This window comes from Grammomys surdaster, unplaced genomic scaffold (assembly GCF_004785775.1).
Source record: "Grammomys surdaster isolate TR1022 unplaced genomic scaffold, NIH_TR_1.0 126051, whole genome shotgun sequence".
In the NCBI taxonomy this organism is placed as follows: Eukaryota; Metazoa; Chordata; class Mammalia; order Rodentia; family Muridae; genus Grammomys; species Grammomys surdaster.
The window spans coordinates 3,687,678-3,708,326 of record NW_021620862.1 but is presented as its reverse complement, the minus strand read 5'-3'; the positions used below and the strand labels follow the sequence as shown (position 1 = coordinate 3,708,326).

Genomic DNA, 20,649 nt, shown 5'->3' with positions numbered 1-20,649 from the left:
ACACACACACACACACACACACACACACACACACACACACACACACACAAAACCCTGTCTTTTTTATTTTTTTTGGTTTTTCGAGACAGGGTTTCTCTGTGTAGTCCTGAGTGCTGGGATTAAAGGCATGCGCCACCACTGCCCGGCACTCGTTGTTCTTTTTAAAAAAGGTCTAAACCAAAATGGAAATCAAATAATAGTGTGGCTATGTAACACCTTCAGATTTGAGCCTTGTGCATCACCTCAATAACACAGTAAAATAATGGCAAGGTAGTTCATATAGTAAGTGTGCTTGCCTTGTAAATATATGACCTGAGTTCCTTGGTATATGTGCCCATACATGCACATTACACAAGCAATGATAAAGTAAAAATAAAATCACTTTTTGAGGAAAACTGTATTGAATTTACATAGTTTTTTATATGAAAAATGTCATCTTTCCCAGTAGGGACTTGTCTTAGTTAGGGTTTACTGTTGTGAACAGACACCATGACCAAGGCAACTCTTGTAAGGACAGCCTTTAATTGGGGCTAGCTTACAAGTTCAGAGATTCAATCCCTTATCTTTAAGGTGTGAGCTTGATAGCATCTGGACAGGCATGGTGCTGGAGGAGCTAAGAGTTCTAGTCTTCATCTGAAAGCCTCTAGGAGAAGACTGGCTTCCAGGCAGCTAGGATGAGGGTCTTAAAGCCCACACCCACAGTGACATTCCTACTCCAACAAGGCCACACGTACTCCAACAGGGCCACACCCTCTAATAGTGCCACTTCCTGAGACGAACATAAACATAACCATCATGGGACTTCTTAATCTATAAAATCTGCAAAGAACAAATTTGTGCTAATATTGTGAAACGTTTTCATATCAATAGTATTCTGTATGGTTTGTTTGCAAAGCTGACTGCTTATTTTTTTTCTGTACTGGAGACTTCAATAGCTATTGGTATGGCTAAATACAACATTTAAAATACTTTTGAGATTTCAAATAACTCAAAAAGTAGGATTCTCTACACAAAATGGTTTAAGTTCCTCACTTTGTCTAAGGATGCAATTTGCATACCTCTTAGATTATTAATTACTTTAGTGCTTTAGACTGTCAGGCAAAGAGACTGGGTGTGGGAATGGTGCAGAGGGGTTAGAAAGCCCTTCTTTCTTTTGGCTTTGAATGAGAGTCTTGCTAAGTTGCCAGGCTGTCCTGGTACTCACTGTATATTCCAGTCTGGCCTCAACTATGTGATCCTCTGATCCTCTTCTCTCACCCTTCTGTCTTAACACAATTTGCCAGCAATAAAATCCCTCGAGACTCTCATACTAGCATGCTTCCATTTGCTTGCTTGTCCAGTCTTTTCTGCTGTTATCATAGATTTCATGTCAATCTTACATTATAAACTTGATATAGTGTCAATATTTTGAATTGTCTATTTTCTTCCAAAGAAATTTAAAAACGATGAAGCTGCTATGCATTTTAATACCTAAGCAGGAGCTGAAGAGATGGCTCAGTGGCTTAAGAGCTGTCATTGTTTGCTGAGAACTCAGCTTTGATTCCCAGGTCCTACATGGTGATTCATAACCACCGAGAGCTCCACTTCAGGGGATTTGATGCTCTTGTTTTAACCTGGGCACTAGGTATACATACCAGCAAAACACACATAAAATATGTTTAAATATTTTTTAATTAAAATACTTAAGCAACTTAATGAAAAATTTTTGACATCATCTTTTGACCTAGCACATTGATATATTTTGTAATATGAGAGATGCTTATTCAGAGTAGCCTGAGAAATGACTAGACGACTTAAATATTGTAAGCATCTGAAATCCAGACTTACTGGTTGTCTATCCTTTATTCATGTCTTGAATACCTATCTTAGTGCTAGACATGATACCAGACACTAAAGATTGAAGAGTGTTAGAAAGGACAATATTAAAAAGAAAAATCCTTTAATAGAGCTTATAGTAAAGTAGTAAACACAATACAAAATATATAAGATAAAATATATAAGATATGACTGTGTCATGGCACAAGTTTCAGGATGAAGCTTCATGTCAGGGAAGCAGTCCTAAGCAGGAGCAGGCAGTTTGGGGAGGTGGTGGGGACTTGTTAACTAGAGAGGAAGTACTGGGAGGATTCACTGAGAAGGGAAGCCCCAGTGGCCATGCAGCACAAGATAGCAAGCAGAGGTGTTCGCAGTGTTGTGGCTCTACTGAGTGCATTATTTTATTAAGTGTGTTGATAAAGCTTAAGTAGAGGGCTGGGAATGTAGTTAAGTGGTAGAAAATCCTGAGTACTTACCAGTATCATGCTCGCATAAGTTAAAACTCAGCCAAATTTATTTATAACAATACTTTTACAAGGGTGGTAATGAAACTGATAAGGATGTACAGTTACCTTTCAATTTAAAAATTAGACTAATTCTCAAGGTAGGTTTTTTTCTTTTTGTCCTTCAATGTCTAGACTTGTAGAAAACAAAAGCAATATTCAAAAACAATACTCAAAACAACTTCAGAGAGAGTAATCAAAAATAATTAGAAGGCATTAAGGTTCTACACCATAAAAGTCATTGTCCTGATTATACTAATAGCTTCCTGGGGCCTAGGAAGGCAGTAGCTTTGTGTCAGGTGTAATAAGTTAATTTTTGAAAATACAGCTCAACTGCTTTCTGGCAACTTTTTTGTTTGTTTGTTTTTCGAGACAGGGTTTCTCTGTGTAGCCCTGGCTGTCCTGGAACTCACTTCTGTAGACCAGGCTGGCCTCAAACTCAGAAATCCGTCTGCCTCCCAAGTGCTGGGATTAAAGGCCTGCGCCACCACTGCCCAGCTTTTAATGTTTTTACGTTGTTCTTTTACAAATATTTTCTCTAATTCTAAAGACTCAGTCATTTTAACATTTGCATATTTCAATATATTTATTTTGGAATTATTAATTGGTGGAAAAAATAGTGGCATAATGTGCAGAAATCATCAAATTGTATACCTGAAACTGGTGAGTTTTATGGTCTGTTAATTATAAAGTTGATAAGTAGATAAACTTTAGTTAGAAGTTCAGAAACCAAAACCTTAGACCTGCCAGTCAGTCTGTGAGTAAGCTGCTTATGTAATCGGTCAGTAAATATTTGGGCACTTGCTGCTCCAGAAATTAACTACCAAACCGACTACTCAGAGTGTGTGTCAGGGAGTATGAGTGTGTATGTATACATAGAAAGAGGCATACTGCACAGGAAGCTACAGTTGTCATCAAGGACTGCTGGTGTGAGCAGAGTGGTGTTTGCCATATAAGACTTTTTTCTGAAGAGTAGTGGAAAGCCATTAAGTTTCAAAGACAAGGGTGTGATAACTGGTTTGTGTCTTGGAAAGAAAGTTTTGGATGCATTAAAGAATTTTGATCCATGTCCAAGAGTGGAAAGAGGCACACAGACTGAAGTAGTTTTAGTGTAAGGTGATGTGAAGTTTGGGCCTAGGGAGGAAGAAAGGGGAGGCGTTGAGGTAAGCTCTAAACACCTGGGGTCTAGAACTTGAAGGTGTAGAGGAAGAAAGGGAGAGGTATCTTTATAGCTTGAACTTTATTGAATTTTAGGTTAGGATATTCTAAAATTGGCCTTTTGTCTTTTTCTTCTTTTTTGCTTTCTTCAAACATTGTGTAATCCGGGCTGGTCTGGGACTCACCTCATACATAGCCCAGGCTGGCCTCAAACTTGTTGTGATTTCCCCCCCAACACACACATACACTGTGACCTGAAATTACAAGTGTAAAGTGCTGTTGTTACATTTAGAAACATATCTATACACTTTGTCAGAAGCGAGGTTAGGAGGACCTCTCTCTATTCTGAGCAGTTTGGAGTCGGGTATTTTACCTTGCACATTATCTCTGTTTCAGTAACAACTGTGGTGTGTTTGATTTCTCCTCAGTGTTTGACTTTCATCAAGCAGCTGATCGTATCCAGGAACAGCAGAGACAAGAGCAAGCAGGGAAAAAGTATGACATATATATTTCATTTTTATATAGTTTGAGCACATCTACATCCTTATGTATGAATTGTGAGCCAAGATTAAACAAAACAAAACCTCAGATAAGAAAGAATATTTCCCTACGTTTCAGAGAAGACCAGTTAGATTATGCAAATAAGCTTACAGGAAATTGCACAAATAGTAAACAATCATTGTAATGTCCTTCTTTGAAAAGATCTGACAAGACTTACATCTTCCTTGTGTAACTTGAAGCTGTTTGGGTTTGTTTTTAAGTTTGGGTACCACGAAAAAGGGTATTGGCCCTGTGTATTCCTCTAAAGCTGCTCGGAGTGGACTTCGGATGTGTGATCTTGTTTCTGACTTTGATGGCTTCTCTGAGAGGTAAAAAACTTGTTTTTTCAATATTAAAAAGAAAAACCACACAGATTTTTAAGACCCAGAGTATAAAATTATAGCATCAGTATTCATGTTTGCTTCATAAAAAATAACCTGATGATGTGTAAGAATGGTATCCTAAGAGAACAGAGCCTGCCATACTGTTTGTGAGGACTGGCATGTGAACTGGCTTTCTGTGAAAGGAAATGTTTCCAGTGTGACATTCTCATGTGCTAATCATATCCTAGGTAAGGTCTGATCTTTGGTATTTCAGGTTCAGGGACCCATTATGTCTTCCCGTCTAGAAATAATTAGCTTTCCAGGTCCTGGTAAATTTTTTTGGATACATCTTTAAAAGTAGAAATGCTATACTGGCCGGACAGTGGTGGCACACGCCTTTAATCCCAGCACTTGGGAGGCAGAGGCAGGCGAATTTCTGAGTTCGAGGCCACCCTGGTCTACAGAGTGAGTTCCAGGACAGCCAGGGCTACACAGAGAAACCCTGTCTCGTAAAACCAAAAAAAAAAGCTATACGGACATTTGCTTTATAAAATGATTTTCATGGAAAATGTAGTTATTACTTGCTCTGACCAGCCATGGCACTGAAAAATCCTAGAGATAATTGCTACTGTATGTAGACTGCCCCCTTTCTTCTTTTACACAATAGAATATAATCCATCTGTTGTATTTTCAGATTTTAGTTATTCCAATCCTTTTTCTTCAACCACACACATCACCTTAATTGTATTTTGTCTTAAACATGAAAATGTATCTTGTGCATAATTTATTCATGTTTATCTCCTTACTTCAGTTTTATTTCTCCAAAAGTAACTTCAGTTTCAAGACTAATTGATTTTAAGACCATTTACAAGGCATAGAAAATGACTTGACTTGGACGATATTATTTGAAGTATTCTTTAACATAGTTAATGCATAGATCTGTTTATTTCTCAGGTTCAAAGTTCTAGCTAACCAGTATAAATCTATATACCCGACTTTGGAAATAGACATTGAAGGTGAATTACAGCAACTCAAGGTAATGCTTTCTTAGCTCAGTATTGGGCTTTTAAATACTAACTCGCCAAATTGACATTTGAGGTTTTTATATATTTCAGCTTTGTGTATTAAGTAGTGACCAGTAATCCCTTGATATAGCATGTATGTGTGTCTTCACACAGTTAGGTCTGGATGGAATATTGGCTGGGAAAAGGAATGAGATGTGAAAGTAGCCAGACCATAGGTCACAGATGCACTTGCAGGAAACTTTGTTATTTAGGAAGACTGTGGAAAGCTATTGGAGAATTTTGAGCACAAGGAAGCCCAGATTTGCATTATGAAGAAACCATGCATAGCTACTTTACTGTGTGAATAAGTAAAGAAAGGGAGTGTGGTCACTTGTGAGGTTGGCTAGTAGGACTTTGTTCCTGAGAGAGCTAACTTTCAGGCCATCAGAGAGACTTCCAGTCATAGCTGTGAGGGCCACTGGTGCCTGAATTAGCAGAGCCTTCTCAGTCATTGGTGAATCTCACATTGTTTCCTCTATGCCTGGTGATTACTTCTTTAAGTGCATTCGTTTTCAGAACTGAGTAAGAGTCTACATACCATATGTCATTCTTAAAGAATTGTAGACTGAGGCCGGGCGGTGGTGGCGCACACCTTTAATCCCAGCACTTGGGAGGCAGAGGCAGGCGGATTTCTGAGTTCGAGGCCAGCCTGGTCTAGAGAGTGAGTTCCAGGACAGCCCGGGCTATACAGAGAAAACTTGTCTCGAAAAACCAAAAAAAGAATTGTAGACTGTAGGTCTATTTGTGATTCTTATAACTTGGGTATTGGTGGCCTACACTGTTAATCCTTGCACTTGAGAGGTAGAAGCAGGAAGTTGATTACAAGTTAAAGTTCATCCTCAGCTACACACTGAGTTGGAGCTCAGCCTGGCCCATGTAAGCTTAGCCTTGAGCAGGGCAGGGGCAGAGGTGGGGTGGGGCTCAAGGGGAGAAAAAGAAACAAACAACAACAAAAGAGACCAAAGAAGATTTTTATAAGTAGCATATGTTGAACCAGGGCTTTGTTTTAGCTATACAGAAAGGACTGAAATATAAATAAGAGATTAAAGACAAGTGCCAAGGACAGGCCAGACAGAGGCACTCATTACAGGTACAGCATATTCATATGGGTTCCTGGTAAGCAGCTTCTGGGATTGTTGTTCCTGGAGTCCATTGCCAAAACCAGGTCTTACTGTGGCTGTGCTGCAGTCCACAGAGAAACTCCTGTTTACAGTTTGTACTTAAATTCTGTAATTAAATATTACTAGCAGCTCATGTTAGTGTTTGGTACTATCGAATGATGACGTATTACAGTGTTGTCATACAGAATGACAGCACTCAATCACTAATGTTTGCGATCTTGGCAGTGTCGTTTGTGTCCTTAACCACATTTTGATGTCTAATTTGAACTTGAAAATTCTTAGTTATATGGATTATAAATGTAGCTTTTCAAATACCTTAAAAATATTAACAGTGCAATCGAACATAAACAGATAGTAGCTCTTTTTATTCTTCCTGAAAGCTATTTTATGAAGTGAGCATTTGCGCTGTTTCCAGTGAAGTTGTTAAAGAACTTTTAAATGTTACAGCGCATGTGTATGTGTGTTGTTCAGGGCCTCAACACATACTAGGTAAGTACTCTGCTACTGTGCCACATCCCTAGTCCTTGTATGCTAATCATTCTTTTCTGAGAGACCAGAGCTAACCCAGATGTTGCACTAGGATGAGCCTGTCACCAGTGCCTTTCTCTTCCAACTTGTCAGTTTCCACTGTGGAAGGCCAGGTGGTTTACATTTTGACTGGTGTTATAATGTATGAGTGCACATGGAAACTGGTTTTTGTCTTTGTGTAGGGTTATATGGAAAGGATTAAACCGATGGTGAGAGATGGAGTTTATTTCCTATATGAGGCCCTCCATGGACCACCCAAGAAAATCTTGGTAGAAGGTGCAAACGCAGCATTGTTAGATATTGATTTTGGTAAGTGAGATATGATTTATAGGGAGTTTGACTGAGCTGGAAGTACTTAGATATAAATATTATTAATGTTAGCATTAAGGAGGTTATAAATAGTGTATATAGCTTGTGTATTTGGGAATGAGGTAGCTTGTCAATATAGTAAGGTCTTTTTTTTTTAAACGAGTATTGTAGCAAGCACAGTATAAGTTTTATATTTCATTAAAAATGAAATCATTTGGATTCTGTGGGTTTGTAGTTCTGCAGATTGTGAATTGTTAATTTATTCAACTACTGTTTCTCTGGAACTGTAAAATAATAATATCACCTTTAAGTCTTTTAAAATAGAGAAATTGGATTAAACATATTTTGAGATCTAGGAAAACTAGATTTATGCTAACTCCGTGCATGAGACTTTCTGGTAGACTCAGCATTTCTTCCATTCTCATGGTTAAGCTAAACTTAGACGACTGTCTTCATTAGTCTGCTGGTGGTTATATCTAAATATTTTCTTATACTGTTCTGTTTTCTTAACAGTTCTGGGTGGCTTTTTTTTTTTTGTGCTTATTTTTATTTTATGGTTTGGGTGTTTTGCCTGCATGTATTTTGTGCACTACATGGATTAAGGGGCCTTGGAGGCCTGAAGTCCTTGGATCTCCTGGAAATAGAGTTACAGACGCTGTTGAGCCATCATGTGGGTGCTGGGAATCAAAGTTGGATCCTCTGGAAGAGCAGCAAGTGCTCTTAACTGCTGCGGCTTCCCTCGGCCTCTTGACATTTCATTGACTCTAGATACTAATTAAAGGGAATATATTTGTCTATAATAGTTATCCTGTATCCTTTTCTCCTGTAATATACTTTCTCAATGTGGAAAGAGAGTATATAATTAGCAGGGTGAGTGGTTAAGTCTGATGGGAAGGAAAATGCACCCTCATTGTTTCTGTGATTTGATAGTTTCTCTGAACAGAATTTTAAAACTGGGGAAATGTTGAACACCACAAACTTATTGTTGCCCATGGTCCTGCTGCACCCTAAGTATGTCCACCAGGGAGTCATTTGCTCAGAATTAACAGAACCCAGTCAAAATATGAAGGTGGGTTTCTACCTAAGCTCCTCTGTAACTAGTCAGAGAGCCAAGGTAACAACTGCACGTGCTCTGGGGTTCTCTGTAACTATAGTTCTTTGGTTATGAAGCTCTAACCACCTGCATTTTTAACTGTTTTAACATAGACAAAGAGACTCAAAGCTAAAACATTGAGCACTTGAGAGAGGACAGTGATAGTTATTGTTTAGTCTGTCAGGTGCCTGGAGTACACTCAGATGCACAGTCTTCATGGTAATTCTGTGTTACGGTGTTTGTGTACATGTATTCATCTTAGTGGTTTTTTTGTTTGTTCTCTATTTTCTAGGAACTTACCCTTTTGTAACCTCTTCAAACTGTACTGTTGGAGGTGTCTGTACAGGTCTGGGTATGCCCCCTCAGAATGTGGGAGAAGTCTATGGAGTTGTGAAAGTTTACACCACTCGAGTTGGTATTGGTGCCTTTCCCACAGAGCAAGACAATGTAAGTCCCTTTCTCAGCAAGAAAAATCCTGTTTCCCCTGACCCCAACCCTAACAAACTCCTGCCTCTCTTCATTTACAGGGATCATTTGATGTGTTTGCCTTAAAACTTAACAGGAAAACTATAAAACTTTAGTTCCTGGAATGATTAGATGTGTTTGTCTGTTTAGATAAATTTTAATAATGTGTTTGTTTTTGAGCTTTTCCTTTGTTGTGAAAATTACATGAGAAAATTTAAAGGGAGAAAAGATGTATTGTTGTTGATGTTTGTGGTTTCAAGTCTGTGGTTGTTCTGTCCTGTGTTTTTTAAGACAGTGAGTACACTGCAGACGGCAGGGCCTGGGGTCTGAAAGCTCAGCCCCACCTATGGCAGTTAGGAAGCTGGAAGGGAGAACAAGACACAAGAACAAGGCTTCCCTCTAAAGGCGCACGACAGGAGCCTCTGCCCTCCAACAGAGGCCTGCCTCCTACTACTCTAGTCAGCTGTGGACTCATTAATGGACCGATGACATTAGTGTCTTCATGGTCCAGGCAGCTCACAATATTGGCAATTGCTTAGGACCAAGCCCTTAACACGAGAGACTTTTTGTGAGGCATGTCTAAGACCATAACAGTTTGTTTTTAATTGACAACATTTAACTGTTTATTATGTCAGTCCACACTTGACCTGTATATAACATTGTAAAATTATTAGCTTAAAATTTTAAAAATAAAATCAAAACTGAATATATTCCAAGTAACATCATTTCCATGGAATTCCTGTTTTCATCTTGTTTCACGAAGATGTTTATCAAAAAACATACAGGGTTTTTGGTGTGTGTGTGTGTGTGTATTTCCCTGGATATACACAGCTCTGATAATTCTAACTCAAATTCTGTTATCCAGGAAATTGGAGAATTATTACAAACACGGGGTAGAGAATTTGGAGTAACTACTGGGAGGAAAAGAAGATGCGGCTGGTTGGACCTTGTTTCACTCAAATACGCTCATATGATCAATGGATTTACTGCGTGAGTATTCTTAAGAAACATTGATTTTAGGAAATGGTGGACAGTTGGTAACCACAGATTTGATTCTGTAGAAAGTAAACGTGAGAGTCTCCTAACAGACAAGCTTCACTCGTTTGCTTCCGGAATGAGAGAGTAGAAAATGCACAGGAAGAGACCCCCAGGGTATTCTGGATACCCAGTGCTTTAGAAAGAGTGCCAATCATCTAACCTCATGAGGACTTGTATAGAGGGCGGTGGCAAGATAGATAGATAGATAGATAGGTAGATAGATAGATAGATAGATAGATAGATAGGTAGATAGGTAGATAGGTAGGTAGGTAGGGAGGAGCGAATGGATGACTCCACTCCATGGGTGGATAGAGTTAACAGTGTATGTATATACAAAGGCAGAGATGGTGCTTGGAGACTTAGTATGTGGGCAGACTCAATATCTGACGTCCTGGGTTCAGACGTTGGCTGATGTGACTGGATGTACTCACCTTTCTGAGTCTTACTTTCATCATCTTTAAATCAAGGTGATGATATGACCTGAGATGTAGAACACTCTCCAGATCGTTGAAAATATACTGTAAAGGTGTTTGTATCTGGATTAATTACGCTGAATTTCTAACGAGTTTTTTTTTAATAACAACAAACAAAACAAAACAACTCCAAAATTTATGAATCAGAATCCCAAACCTAGTGTTTTATCTAATTTTCACAGATTTTTTTTTCCCTTAAAATCCTGTTTTCCAGTCAGTTTTCAAGAAACTTTGATGTATCACGAAGAGGTCGTTTCCTTACTGTCAGTTTCTGACCAGAAGGGTGGAGGTGATGTTAACCAGAATGAAGAACTGGGCTGGTAGCATGTGTGGAAATGTACTTAAACTCTTGTGATTATGTGGAACAGTGCGTTCTGCTGTGTCCCTCTGGCACGAAGTGCATCCTTTAACTCTAGGCAGACTTCCCACAGTCATCCCTCGGTGAGAAAGCTGAGCAAGTATGAAGCCACCAGTGAAAATCTGTTGTGGTGACTAGAAAGTAACTCAGGTGTTCTGTGAAGACTACATGTCCACGCAGTGTCCTCATCAGTGTGATGTTTATGTGTGGCACGCTTTCGAGTACAATCCTAACTAGTTTCCAGACTTTGCTTTGGAACTTTGAGCTTTGCATGGATTTCCTTACTCCTGCATCATTCTTACTGGATACCAGAAGTTTGGTGTTTCAACAATGTCTTTTCTTTCAAAATTAGGGTGGCCCTTACCAAGTTGGATATTTTGGATATATTTTCAGAAATCAAAGTTGGAGTTGCTTACAAATTAGATGGAGAAATCATACCTCATTTCCCAGGTACTCTTTTGTTTTTTAAAGCTGTGACTAAAATTTGTAAGATTATTGTAACCTATTATAAGTTATATTATTATTTAACTATATGTTATGTTATATAACTGCTACTTATTTATAAGATTATCTTTCACAGGGTTGATGTTTACTAATAGTGCAGATAAAATCACTTATAAGCATTTTATTCAAGACTAGCATTAACTTGAATGTTGGATCACAAGCGTGTGCTTTAACTTAGAATAAAAAAGATGTTTGGGCCGGGCAGTGGTGGCGCACGCCTTTAATCCCAGCACTTGGGAGGCAGAGGCAGGTGGATTTCTGAGTTCGAGGCCAGCATGCTGCTTCAAGCTTTCAACTTTCTTAATTTATAGTAATTGACATACACAAACCAAGTATGGTACTGAATGCCTGTATCCCAGCTACTTAGGAGCTGAATGCAAGAAGCCCACTTCTGCTCAGGAGTTCAGAGTTAGTCTGGACAATGTATAATAAGACCCCTCTCTTTAGCAACATTAAAGTGGTGGGGGAGAGAGAAAAAAAATGTAAGTGAATGATTTCCATAGGGGAATAGTTCTTTCTCGCTTCCTCTGGGGAAAAAAGGATAAAAGAAAAGACCTTTGTGTCTTGTGGTGTGCTCTTTCTTGGTACAGCAACTTACTCCACCCTCCAAGCCACACGGTGATTTTGCTAATATCTCTCTGTCTGATGTTTGCAGGTGAAGGAGACACCTGCCTGTTTGAGGCAGTGCAGTTTTTTGAAGCGTCTTAAGTTACTTAGGAGATCAATAAATGCTTCTAGCTTTAGAAATAGAAACCGCTGATTTTTCGTATTAGTTTTCCTAAACAGCAAGGAAATGCCAATTGAAGGAATGTTGACAACCTTAATGAAACTTGGCAGACTGGGAAGCTTTTGTGACTCTAAGACTGGACATTCATAGAGAATAATTTTCTGTCATCTTTTCAGTTTCTCTTACAGAAAACCAGGCATCTGTTAACGTTTTATAATCTGGTTACTTGGAAAACCAATTATTCATCTATATGCTATACCCTGGTCATTAATGGTACCTCAAAGTTGTTTTAAGAATTCTAATAGAGGGCCAGACAGTGGTGGTGTATGCCTTTAATCCCAGCACTTGGGAGACAGAGGCAGGCGGATTTCTGAGTTTGAGGCCAGCCTGGTCTACAGAGTGAGTTCCAGGACAGCCAGGGCTACATAGAGAAACCCTGTCTTGGTGGGGAGGGGGGGTGGGGGGAGAGTTCCAATATAGCTCGGGTACCAAAGAAAATAGTATAATAAAATATAGTGACATGGCAAGATCTATTGTAATTACACATCAAATTTCTTTAAAATATTAAAAAGTCATAAACATAAGATTTGTCAAAATTTATGCTTTTTTTGTTGTTACTGTTTTTGTTTTGTTAAGCTGACTTGGGCCAGATTCCTCTAGAAATATTCCCAAGATGGTGATTTTGATCCATTAAGTATTTTGTAGAATGTTCTGGGAAGCACTGCTTATGGTGAGAGCAGTAGAACATGAAGTGTAGCTCATTGCTGTGTCTCATGGCTTCCCTTGAACATCAGACATACAGAGAGGAGATTAGAGAGACTCAGATTCTGTTGTCTTTCTCTGAGCACTATGGATTTTTACTTCAGGGAAGGATTGAATTGATGGATGGTCATCTTGAACTTTTATGGTTTGGCTTTCTGTTTTGTTAATGTAGTTACGGAAAGCCTAGTGTGTTTCCACTGACCTCTCTAGCTGGTACGTGGTATGAGTCATTCTTGAGACTCTCCGCTCTGAAGAGGGAAACCTGACCATTGTACTACACTGTCTACTATGTAGTCTGTAGTCTGAGAAACTGCTCATCATTTGTAGTGCACGTGCAGATTCCTGTAGGGGGAGATACAGAGAAAGTCATCAGGTGGAATAATAAAGAAAATTTTCATACCACGGTACATTTCATAGAGGATTGAAGGCGTACCAGCCTTCTGTGAAGTTGCTGTTGTATTCACATAGTTAATACTATACAAATTCAAAATGCTCCAGAGCAGAATGCTTAAAGTTTGGTACAGCCCATTCACCAGCCAGTGTGACTGATGTTATAACCATGTAGTCAATGCTGTTGAAGAAATGCTGGCTTATAAAATACCACCCTAGATGTCTGAAAATGAAATTCTGACACATGTCTGATTTTGAGGATTTTGATAGTGTCCTTGAACCTTATTTTGTCAGTCATTTGAACTGGCCATAATGGCTCATGTTTATAATCCCAAGATTCGGATAGGCTTAATGGAGGAGGATTGCCAAGAATATAAGGCCAGCCTGGAAAGAAGAGAACTGTGTCTCTAAATAAATAATAAATAATAATAAATAATAAGTCATTTGGCAATAGATGCTGTGTTCCATAAACACATATACTCCTTAACTTTTAGCAAACCACGAAGTCTTAAATAAAGTGGAAGTTCAGTATAAAACTCTCCCAGGATGGAACACAGACATATCTAATGCAAGGACATTTAAGGAGCTACCTGTCAACGCACAAAATTATGTCCGGTTTATTGAAGATGAGCTTCAAATACCAGGTAAACACTTTGTGAGCAGCTGTCTTAGCTTTCTATTAGTTTGTGGGTTTTTTCTTTTTGTTGATTTTTGGTTTTCTCTGGGATGTTTAACTCTTGATTAATAACACTTTTATGGCTTTCACCCTCATCAAAAAAATGTTTGTTGTGGTGGTGGTGGTGATTATTTTCATTCGGCCTAAAGCTGCCCTTAAAAGTTGAAATCTTGGATAGACATTAGGAAATGATAGAATATTTAATATTTAAAAAGAATATCTCATGTCTTGGGGTTTCTGTTGCTGTAGTAAAACAGTGACCAAAGCAACTTGGGAAGGAAAGAGTTTGTTTGGCTTACACTTCCACATCACTGCTCATCTTGATACTCATTCAGGGCAGAAACTCAAACAAGGCAGGAACCTGGGAGGTAGGAGCTGATGTAGAGGCCATGAAGAGTGCTGGCTTGCTCCTGATGGCTTGCTCAGCCAACCACCTGTCGAGGGCTGGCACCATCCACAATGGACTGGGCCTTCCCACGTCAGTCACCGATTAAGAAGATGCCCGACAGGGGAGCCTACAGTTCAGTCTTACAGAGGCATTTTCTCAATTGATGATTTTCTTCCTCTCTAGTGACTTAGCTTGTGTTAAGTCAACATAAAACTAGCCAGTACATTTCATTAGCAAAAAATACAAAGCAGTAATAAAGAATGAATTGGTTTACTCATTAGTCCTTGCTCATAGGAGGCTGAGTCAGAGAATTGTTCAGGGTTCTAGGTTAGATAGGCCTGTATAGTAAAACTCTGCCTCAATAAAACAACCCAAATAGACAAAAGGAGAAATGGATATAACTCATATAAAACCATTAAAATGAGATAGCTAGGTTTGCTTCCCCTTTCATCCTTCTGCTTACATTGATGGGAACTAGAGAAGAGTAGACAGGAGGTATTTTTCACACACAACATATCATGTACTTACGTTATTTCTTGTGTTTCATTTTTATTCATGATTCATTTCAGACACAGTTCTTGTCCCAGATTGATGTCAGACTTAGCAGGCATATTTGCTAATGGCTTTTAGTCAACAGTTTTGAAATATAAATAGCTGACTCTTAATGAAGCCTATAAAATACCATAAAAGTTTCTCCTACCAGTACTTTTGGGAAACTAGTATTTTTACAAATAATCTAGAACTCTGAAGCAGAGATGTTTTAATGTAAAACTCAGTGTATTTTTTTTATATTTGTTTATATTTTCTATTATCAGGAACTTTATTTAAAAAATTCTTTATGTCTCGCTAATTGGGACCAAAACTTTATTGTCATAATCATTGAGGGTGAGGAAATGGTAACAGCTGTATAGTTAAGACAGAATAAAAGGCAGCTTAGTCAGATCTGCATCCTTCCTAGGAGAAAATGAGCACAAGCTGCTGACAGAAAGAGCAGCATGGAAAAAGTAGAGGACTGCCTCTCTTTCTGACATAGAATACAGCTTTTTATTTAAAAAAAGAAAATATTTCAGGGGCTAGAGATATGGCTCAGTAGTTTAAGACCCAGCACCACCCACATGTCAGTCTCAACTGTCTGTAGCTCCAAGATCTGATACCCTCACACCTTCACACAGGCATAATACAGGCAAAACACCAAAGCACATAAAATAAAAAATGAAATAAATTTTTTTAAAAAAGCAAGCAAAACAAAAATGCTTGGAATTTACCTTCATTAATAACATATCTGAGATACTTATTTTATCTGTTTAAATTATTTTTGAGTAGCAGTAATTCCTTTGTGGTCTAGAAATAAAAATAGATAAAATTTAGTACACTGTATTTCTACATGGTACGCTTGGAAATCAAAAAAAAAAAAAAAGACTGAAAATGAAACTAGCTCATCAATTTTTTTTTTACCACTATATAACAAGAACCCTTATAGAATAAAAGCCCAAAGCAGAAATATTTGCAACTCAATATTCTAATGTCTTAAAAAAAAATCAGCATACTTCCTCAAATCACTGTCTAAAGATGACAGTTTCTTGTGTATTTGTCATGTTTAGAATAAAACACAAAAAGTACTCTAATACAGTTTATGGTTTTTCAATTTTAAATATCTTATACAAAGGGTAACAAATTATGTTTCATGTTTATAGTATTCTAAAATTATATTACATGGGAGAAGACCTCTTTTAAGGTTTATTATTTATGTGTGCCTATTTGTACAATGCCTGCCTACAGAGCCAGAGAGGGCGTTGTGGGTTTTCAGTATCTACAGTTACAGGTGGTTTTAAGTCATTTTGTGTTAGGAATTAGACTAGGATCCCCTCTGCAAGAGCAGCAAGTACTTCTCAACCACTGAGCCAATTCTCCAGAAGCCCATTCCTTTTGATTCTCAAAATTTACCTTAATGGATATTACTTAATCCATCTTAAAAGGTTTCTGTTATATACTAAATTATCTAGCAGAATTAATACCTATAGTTCTACTTTGGTTTTTGAGATGAAAGATTTTCAGTATTCATTGCACTTTAAGAAATAATATTAGTAGTATACATTAATCTTTAAGAAATAATATTAACTTTAAATAATTTATGACAGTCACTCAGAGTACTGGAAAAACCAGTAGGTTTTTACTTTACTTTTTAAATACAACATTGCTTTGATCTTAAAATGTTAGGAGAGCTGGGAGTTTAGCTCTTGCCTAGCAGGACTGTCCTCTCTTCACCCGAGGGTGAATGCCTAAGGGATTTGATGCTATTTTCTTGTTATGTTTTCCAGTTAAATGGATTGGTGTAGGTAAATCCAGAGAGTCCATGATTCAGCTCTTCTAAGGACTGCCAGTAACGCAGGAGACACTCCTTGAGAAGAAGGAAAAAAGACTTAAACATTTCTCTGTGATCTGCAAATTCAAGACACTGAATAAAGACACTGAAATGAGTTTTCAGCTGACGTTGGTTTGCAGTCTCTGACAGATGGCTGTCATGGCTAGCCTGGCGCCCTCATCCAGCTTCCCAGCTGGCATGGCTGCCATATCTGTTGCTCTGCTGCTCAAGGTGCCTGCCGCACAGTCTTTTCCATGGTTAGTAGTAACTATATAATCCCTGTTTGACATCTAGAACTTCCAGCATAGCTTTTCTTCATTATGGCCATTGTGAGTTTTTACCCTGACTAGATGGTGAGAACAATTAATGCAGTTTTGCACAAATATTTTTACATTCTGATCATTCACTCTGTCATTGTAATCTTTGCTGTTAGGAAAAAAAATGATGGAAAGATAGGGAGGGGTTCTGTCAACTTTTGTAATGCTAAGAAATCTGATTAAATTGTGAACTGCTTTTTTTCTGCTGAGACCATTGCAAAATTGAGCTTTGGTGGGGTGGGGGGAGTGTGTTCATGGGACTTTTAATTTGTATAGAACACAGAACTTAGTTCTCTCTGTGATGGATATAACACAGTGGACATTGAAGTGAGTGTTCAAAAAGAAGAGATGTTTCCCTACAATAACAATCTTAATATTAGAAAATAATTATTTAAAAAATCTGTTGTGATATTTGGTGGATATATTTCTTTGTTTTCAGATATGAGTTCAAATGCAAATGTGTATCTTTTCTTTTTCTTTTTTAAGCATACTGTTCTTTCCAAGAACAATGGGTTTGCTTCCAACAGTTTGCCTGCCAGTATACCTACAAAATGACCCATAAGTAACCCACATGAGTCCAAATTGTCAGCCATAATTTTGATCATGCCTTCATCCCTCCTTTCTTGAAAAAGCAAAGAGGTACCATCTGACACTTAGGCTTTACGTTGTACTGAGATTATCCTTCCATGAACCATTAAATGTTTGAATTAGATATCCCTTGAAATTATTTTATTATACCGTCAATAGCTGATTAAAAGGAACCAAATATTTCCAGTATGCTTTGTGTGTTGTTTTTCTTCTGTTCCTGGTAATACTAGTGGGGAGGAAGGGTGTCCCACGTACTCTGGGACAAGATGGGTATAGATCAGTAGAATCTTTGGAAGGATCTAAGTTTGTGGTTTTTTTTTTCCTGAGGTATTTTGATTAATACATGGTTCAAGAAAAATTCTAAACTAGGAGCGGTTTCATTGGATTCAATAAATGATTACCATAGGTGATTCTTGCAGCCATCAGACATGTCAAGAGAGCAAACAACAGTAAATCCTGCTTCTCTCCCCATGGAAACTGAAAGACCTTGGAAGATCTGTATTCTTGGCTATAAGCATTGTATTATTGAAACACTTTGAGTAATGAATACATTTTCATTCAAGTCAGGAATTTTTCCTGCAGTACCCAAAATGTCTCCCATTGCTGTTATTTGATTTTAAGCCACTCTGGATAATTCAGTTTCTTTACATGTGAACTATCAGTTGCTTAGTATGCTGTCCTTCAAATCATTGATAACTTACAGTTTTACTTAACAAGGAGGCTATATATGCCGTACCCTGTTAGATACTGAGTATGCAGTAGCAGGGGCAAGTGCAGTCTTAAAACTTAAAGTAGCTCTTGAACTTAACAGCAGTAGCAGCATCCTAAACACTGATGATGTTTTATACATATCTACTCTAATGAAGCAGTACCTAATGAAATGAACGGAACCTAATCAAAACATCTGATAAGGACTAACTAGATGAATGATGAGGGATGATGTTCAGGGTCCAGAGAGACTCCTGTAGGTAGAAATATTACATGCCTGTTCTAGCAGAGCAGCAGCAGAACTGCTGAACTGGAAAACCTGAGCCAGGGGTTGGAGAGCGAGCTCTGCAGTTTAGATCACTTGCTGTCTTTAGACCAGAGTTCAGTTCCAACACTGTGTAGCTCTCAGCTGCCTCTAACTTGAGTTGTGAGGATCTGATGCTGTCATTGGTCTTCATGAATACTTGCAAGCATGTAGTAAGCATACACATCTTAAAACTTAAAGTTTAAAATTTAGTATATTGAGTGTCTGCAAGTGGGAGTCACCACAAAGTTAACCTTACTCTATTGTAGCACAAGATACTTGAGCAGGGAAGGTTAATATGCATAGTTGATATTAATACTATAGAATCATGGGGGCAGACAGACATTTTTTTTTTTTTAAGATAAGAGAGGTTGTGTGTGTGTGTTTACTTATATGTCTTATATGGCCCTGGCTGGCCTGGAAGTCACCTTGTAGCTCAGAATTATCTTGAACTTTCTGGACTCCACTTCCCTGTGTGCTACCACATCTGGCTCAAGAGATCAGCCCTGGGCTGGTGAGATGGCTCAGTGGTTAAGAGCACTGACTGCTCTTCCAGAGGTCATGAGTTCAAATCCCAGCAACCACATAGTGGCTCACAACCATCTACAATGAGATCTGATGCCCTCTTAAAGGGTGTTTGAAGACAGCTACAGTGTATGTACATGTAATAAATAAATAAAAACCTAAAAAAAAAGCCTTAACCAGTTGGCACATTACAAAGCTACTCTAATCAAAACATGTGACATTATCATGGGGGAACTTAAAGATTTTTTTTTAAGAACCTGAACTTAAGGGGGTTAGAACTTAAAAAGCTATTTTAATACACACCCTTAAAATACTGAGGATGCCACAAACAAAAATAACTAGTAGAAAAATGAGTAAATTTACAGGAAGTAGAGATGGCATGAAACATGAAATTGTTCCCAAAGATCACTATGAAAGGCAACTTGACAACTGGTATTAATGTTTTAACAATTTATGGTACTTAGTGCATTTATTAAAATGTGATTGGCAATAAAAGCAGGGACAGCTGCTACTAGGACCAGGATTTTCATATGTTATTGATGCTAAATTGGTATTAAATATAGATTTAGAACAGGAATTTGTACTTTCTATAATAACTTAAAAGTCTGAAGCCAACACTTGGGAGGCAGAGGCAGGCAGATCTATGAGTTTGAGGCCAGCCTGGTTTGTCTACAGAGTGAGCTCCAGAACAGCCAGGACTACACAGACAAAGAAATCCCGTCTTAGAAAATCAAAAAACCACACAAAAGGCAATAATGGGAGACACAATTTTTTTTTTTTTTTTTGAGACAGGACAGGGTTTCTCTGTGTAATCCTAGCTGGCCTCGTCTCAAAAAACTAAAACAAAAAAGAAAAGAAAAAAGAAAAACAAACATTGTCTGAGTGATGAACTTTTTTTGGGGGGGCGGGGGTCAAGACAGAATTTCTCTGTATAGCCCTGGCTGTCCTGGAACTCACTCTGTAGACCAGACTGGCCTCGAACTCAGAAATCCACCTGCCTCTGCCTCCCAAGTGCTGGGATTAAAGGTGTGCACCACCACCGCCCGGCCGATGAACTTTTAACCAAAAGACAAATAGGGGTTGAGGACATAGCTCAAGTGGTGGACTGCTTGCAGGGAATGCTCAAGACCTTGGGACTGTGTATGAAGGGAGATCATGATCTCAACAACTCATTACTCAAAATATGTGCTGATGTTATTTCTTGCTTCCTGCAAGGTTTATGTGGGTTCTTACCAATGTTTATGTGCATTGGAGTAAAAGAAATGATTTGCCTTTGTGGGGTCTAGCTCAGAACTGGCTGATTCCAGATCTCCAGCTGGCCTTGCAGAGCTTACAGAGATTGGGATCTGTGGTGGTGTGGGTCAGTGCTATGTCTCACAGCTCTGAACCTGTATTGTCATTTTTTTTTTTCCCGGTTCCAGAAGGAGTAATGAGAATAATACTGGAAGAATCCCATATTGGTGCTTTGACCCGTGAGCTGAGGGCTGGCTGATGGGAGAGGCACCTGGAAGTCACTAGAACTGCTTCTGCCTAAGGAGATAGTAAACCTGAAGCATGAGTAGTATCCTTGGGTGATTGAAGGGGGGCAGTTCTGATGCTAAGGTTCTGTT

At 38.4% G+C, this 20,649-nt stretch overlaps 1 protein-coding gene across 1 annotated transcript in view; it reads left to right on the top strand.

Moving 5' to 3' along the window:
• The window catches only part of Adss (adenylosuccinate synthase), a 31,179-nt gene extending 13,488 nt beyond the window's left edge, over window positions 1-17,691 (top strand). Inside the window, exons 5-13 of the mRNA XM_028755246.1 lie at window positions 3,905-3,971; window positions 4,238-4,345; window positions 5,294-5,375; window positions 7,235-7,361; window positions 8,747-8,901; window positions 9,785-9,909; window positions 11,141-11,238; window positions 13,666-13,815; window positions 16,554-17,691. Coding sequence (XP_028611079.1) covers window positions 3,905-3,971; window positions 4,238-4,345; window positions 5,294-5,375; window positions 7,235-7,361; window positions 8,747-8,901; window positions 9,785-9,909; window positions 11,141-11,238; window positions 13,666-13,815; window positions 16,554-16,606 — 965 coding nt within the window. The 3' untranslated portion in view covers window positions 16,607-17,691. The remainder of the gene's footprint in view (window positions 1-3,904; window positions 3,972-4,237; window positions 4,346-5,293; window positions 5,376-7,234; window positions 7,362-8,746; window positions 8,902-9,784; window positions 9,910-11,140; window positions 11,239-13,665; window positions 13,816-16,553) is intronic.
• The last annotated feature ends 2,958 nt before the right edge of the window (window positions 17,692-20,649 follow it).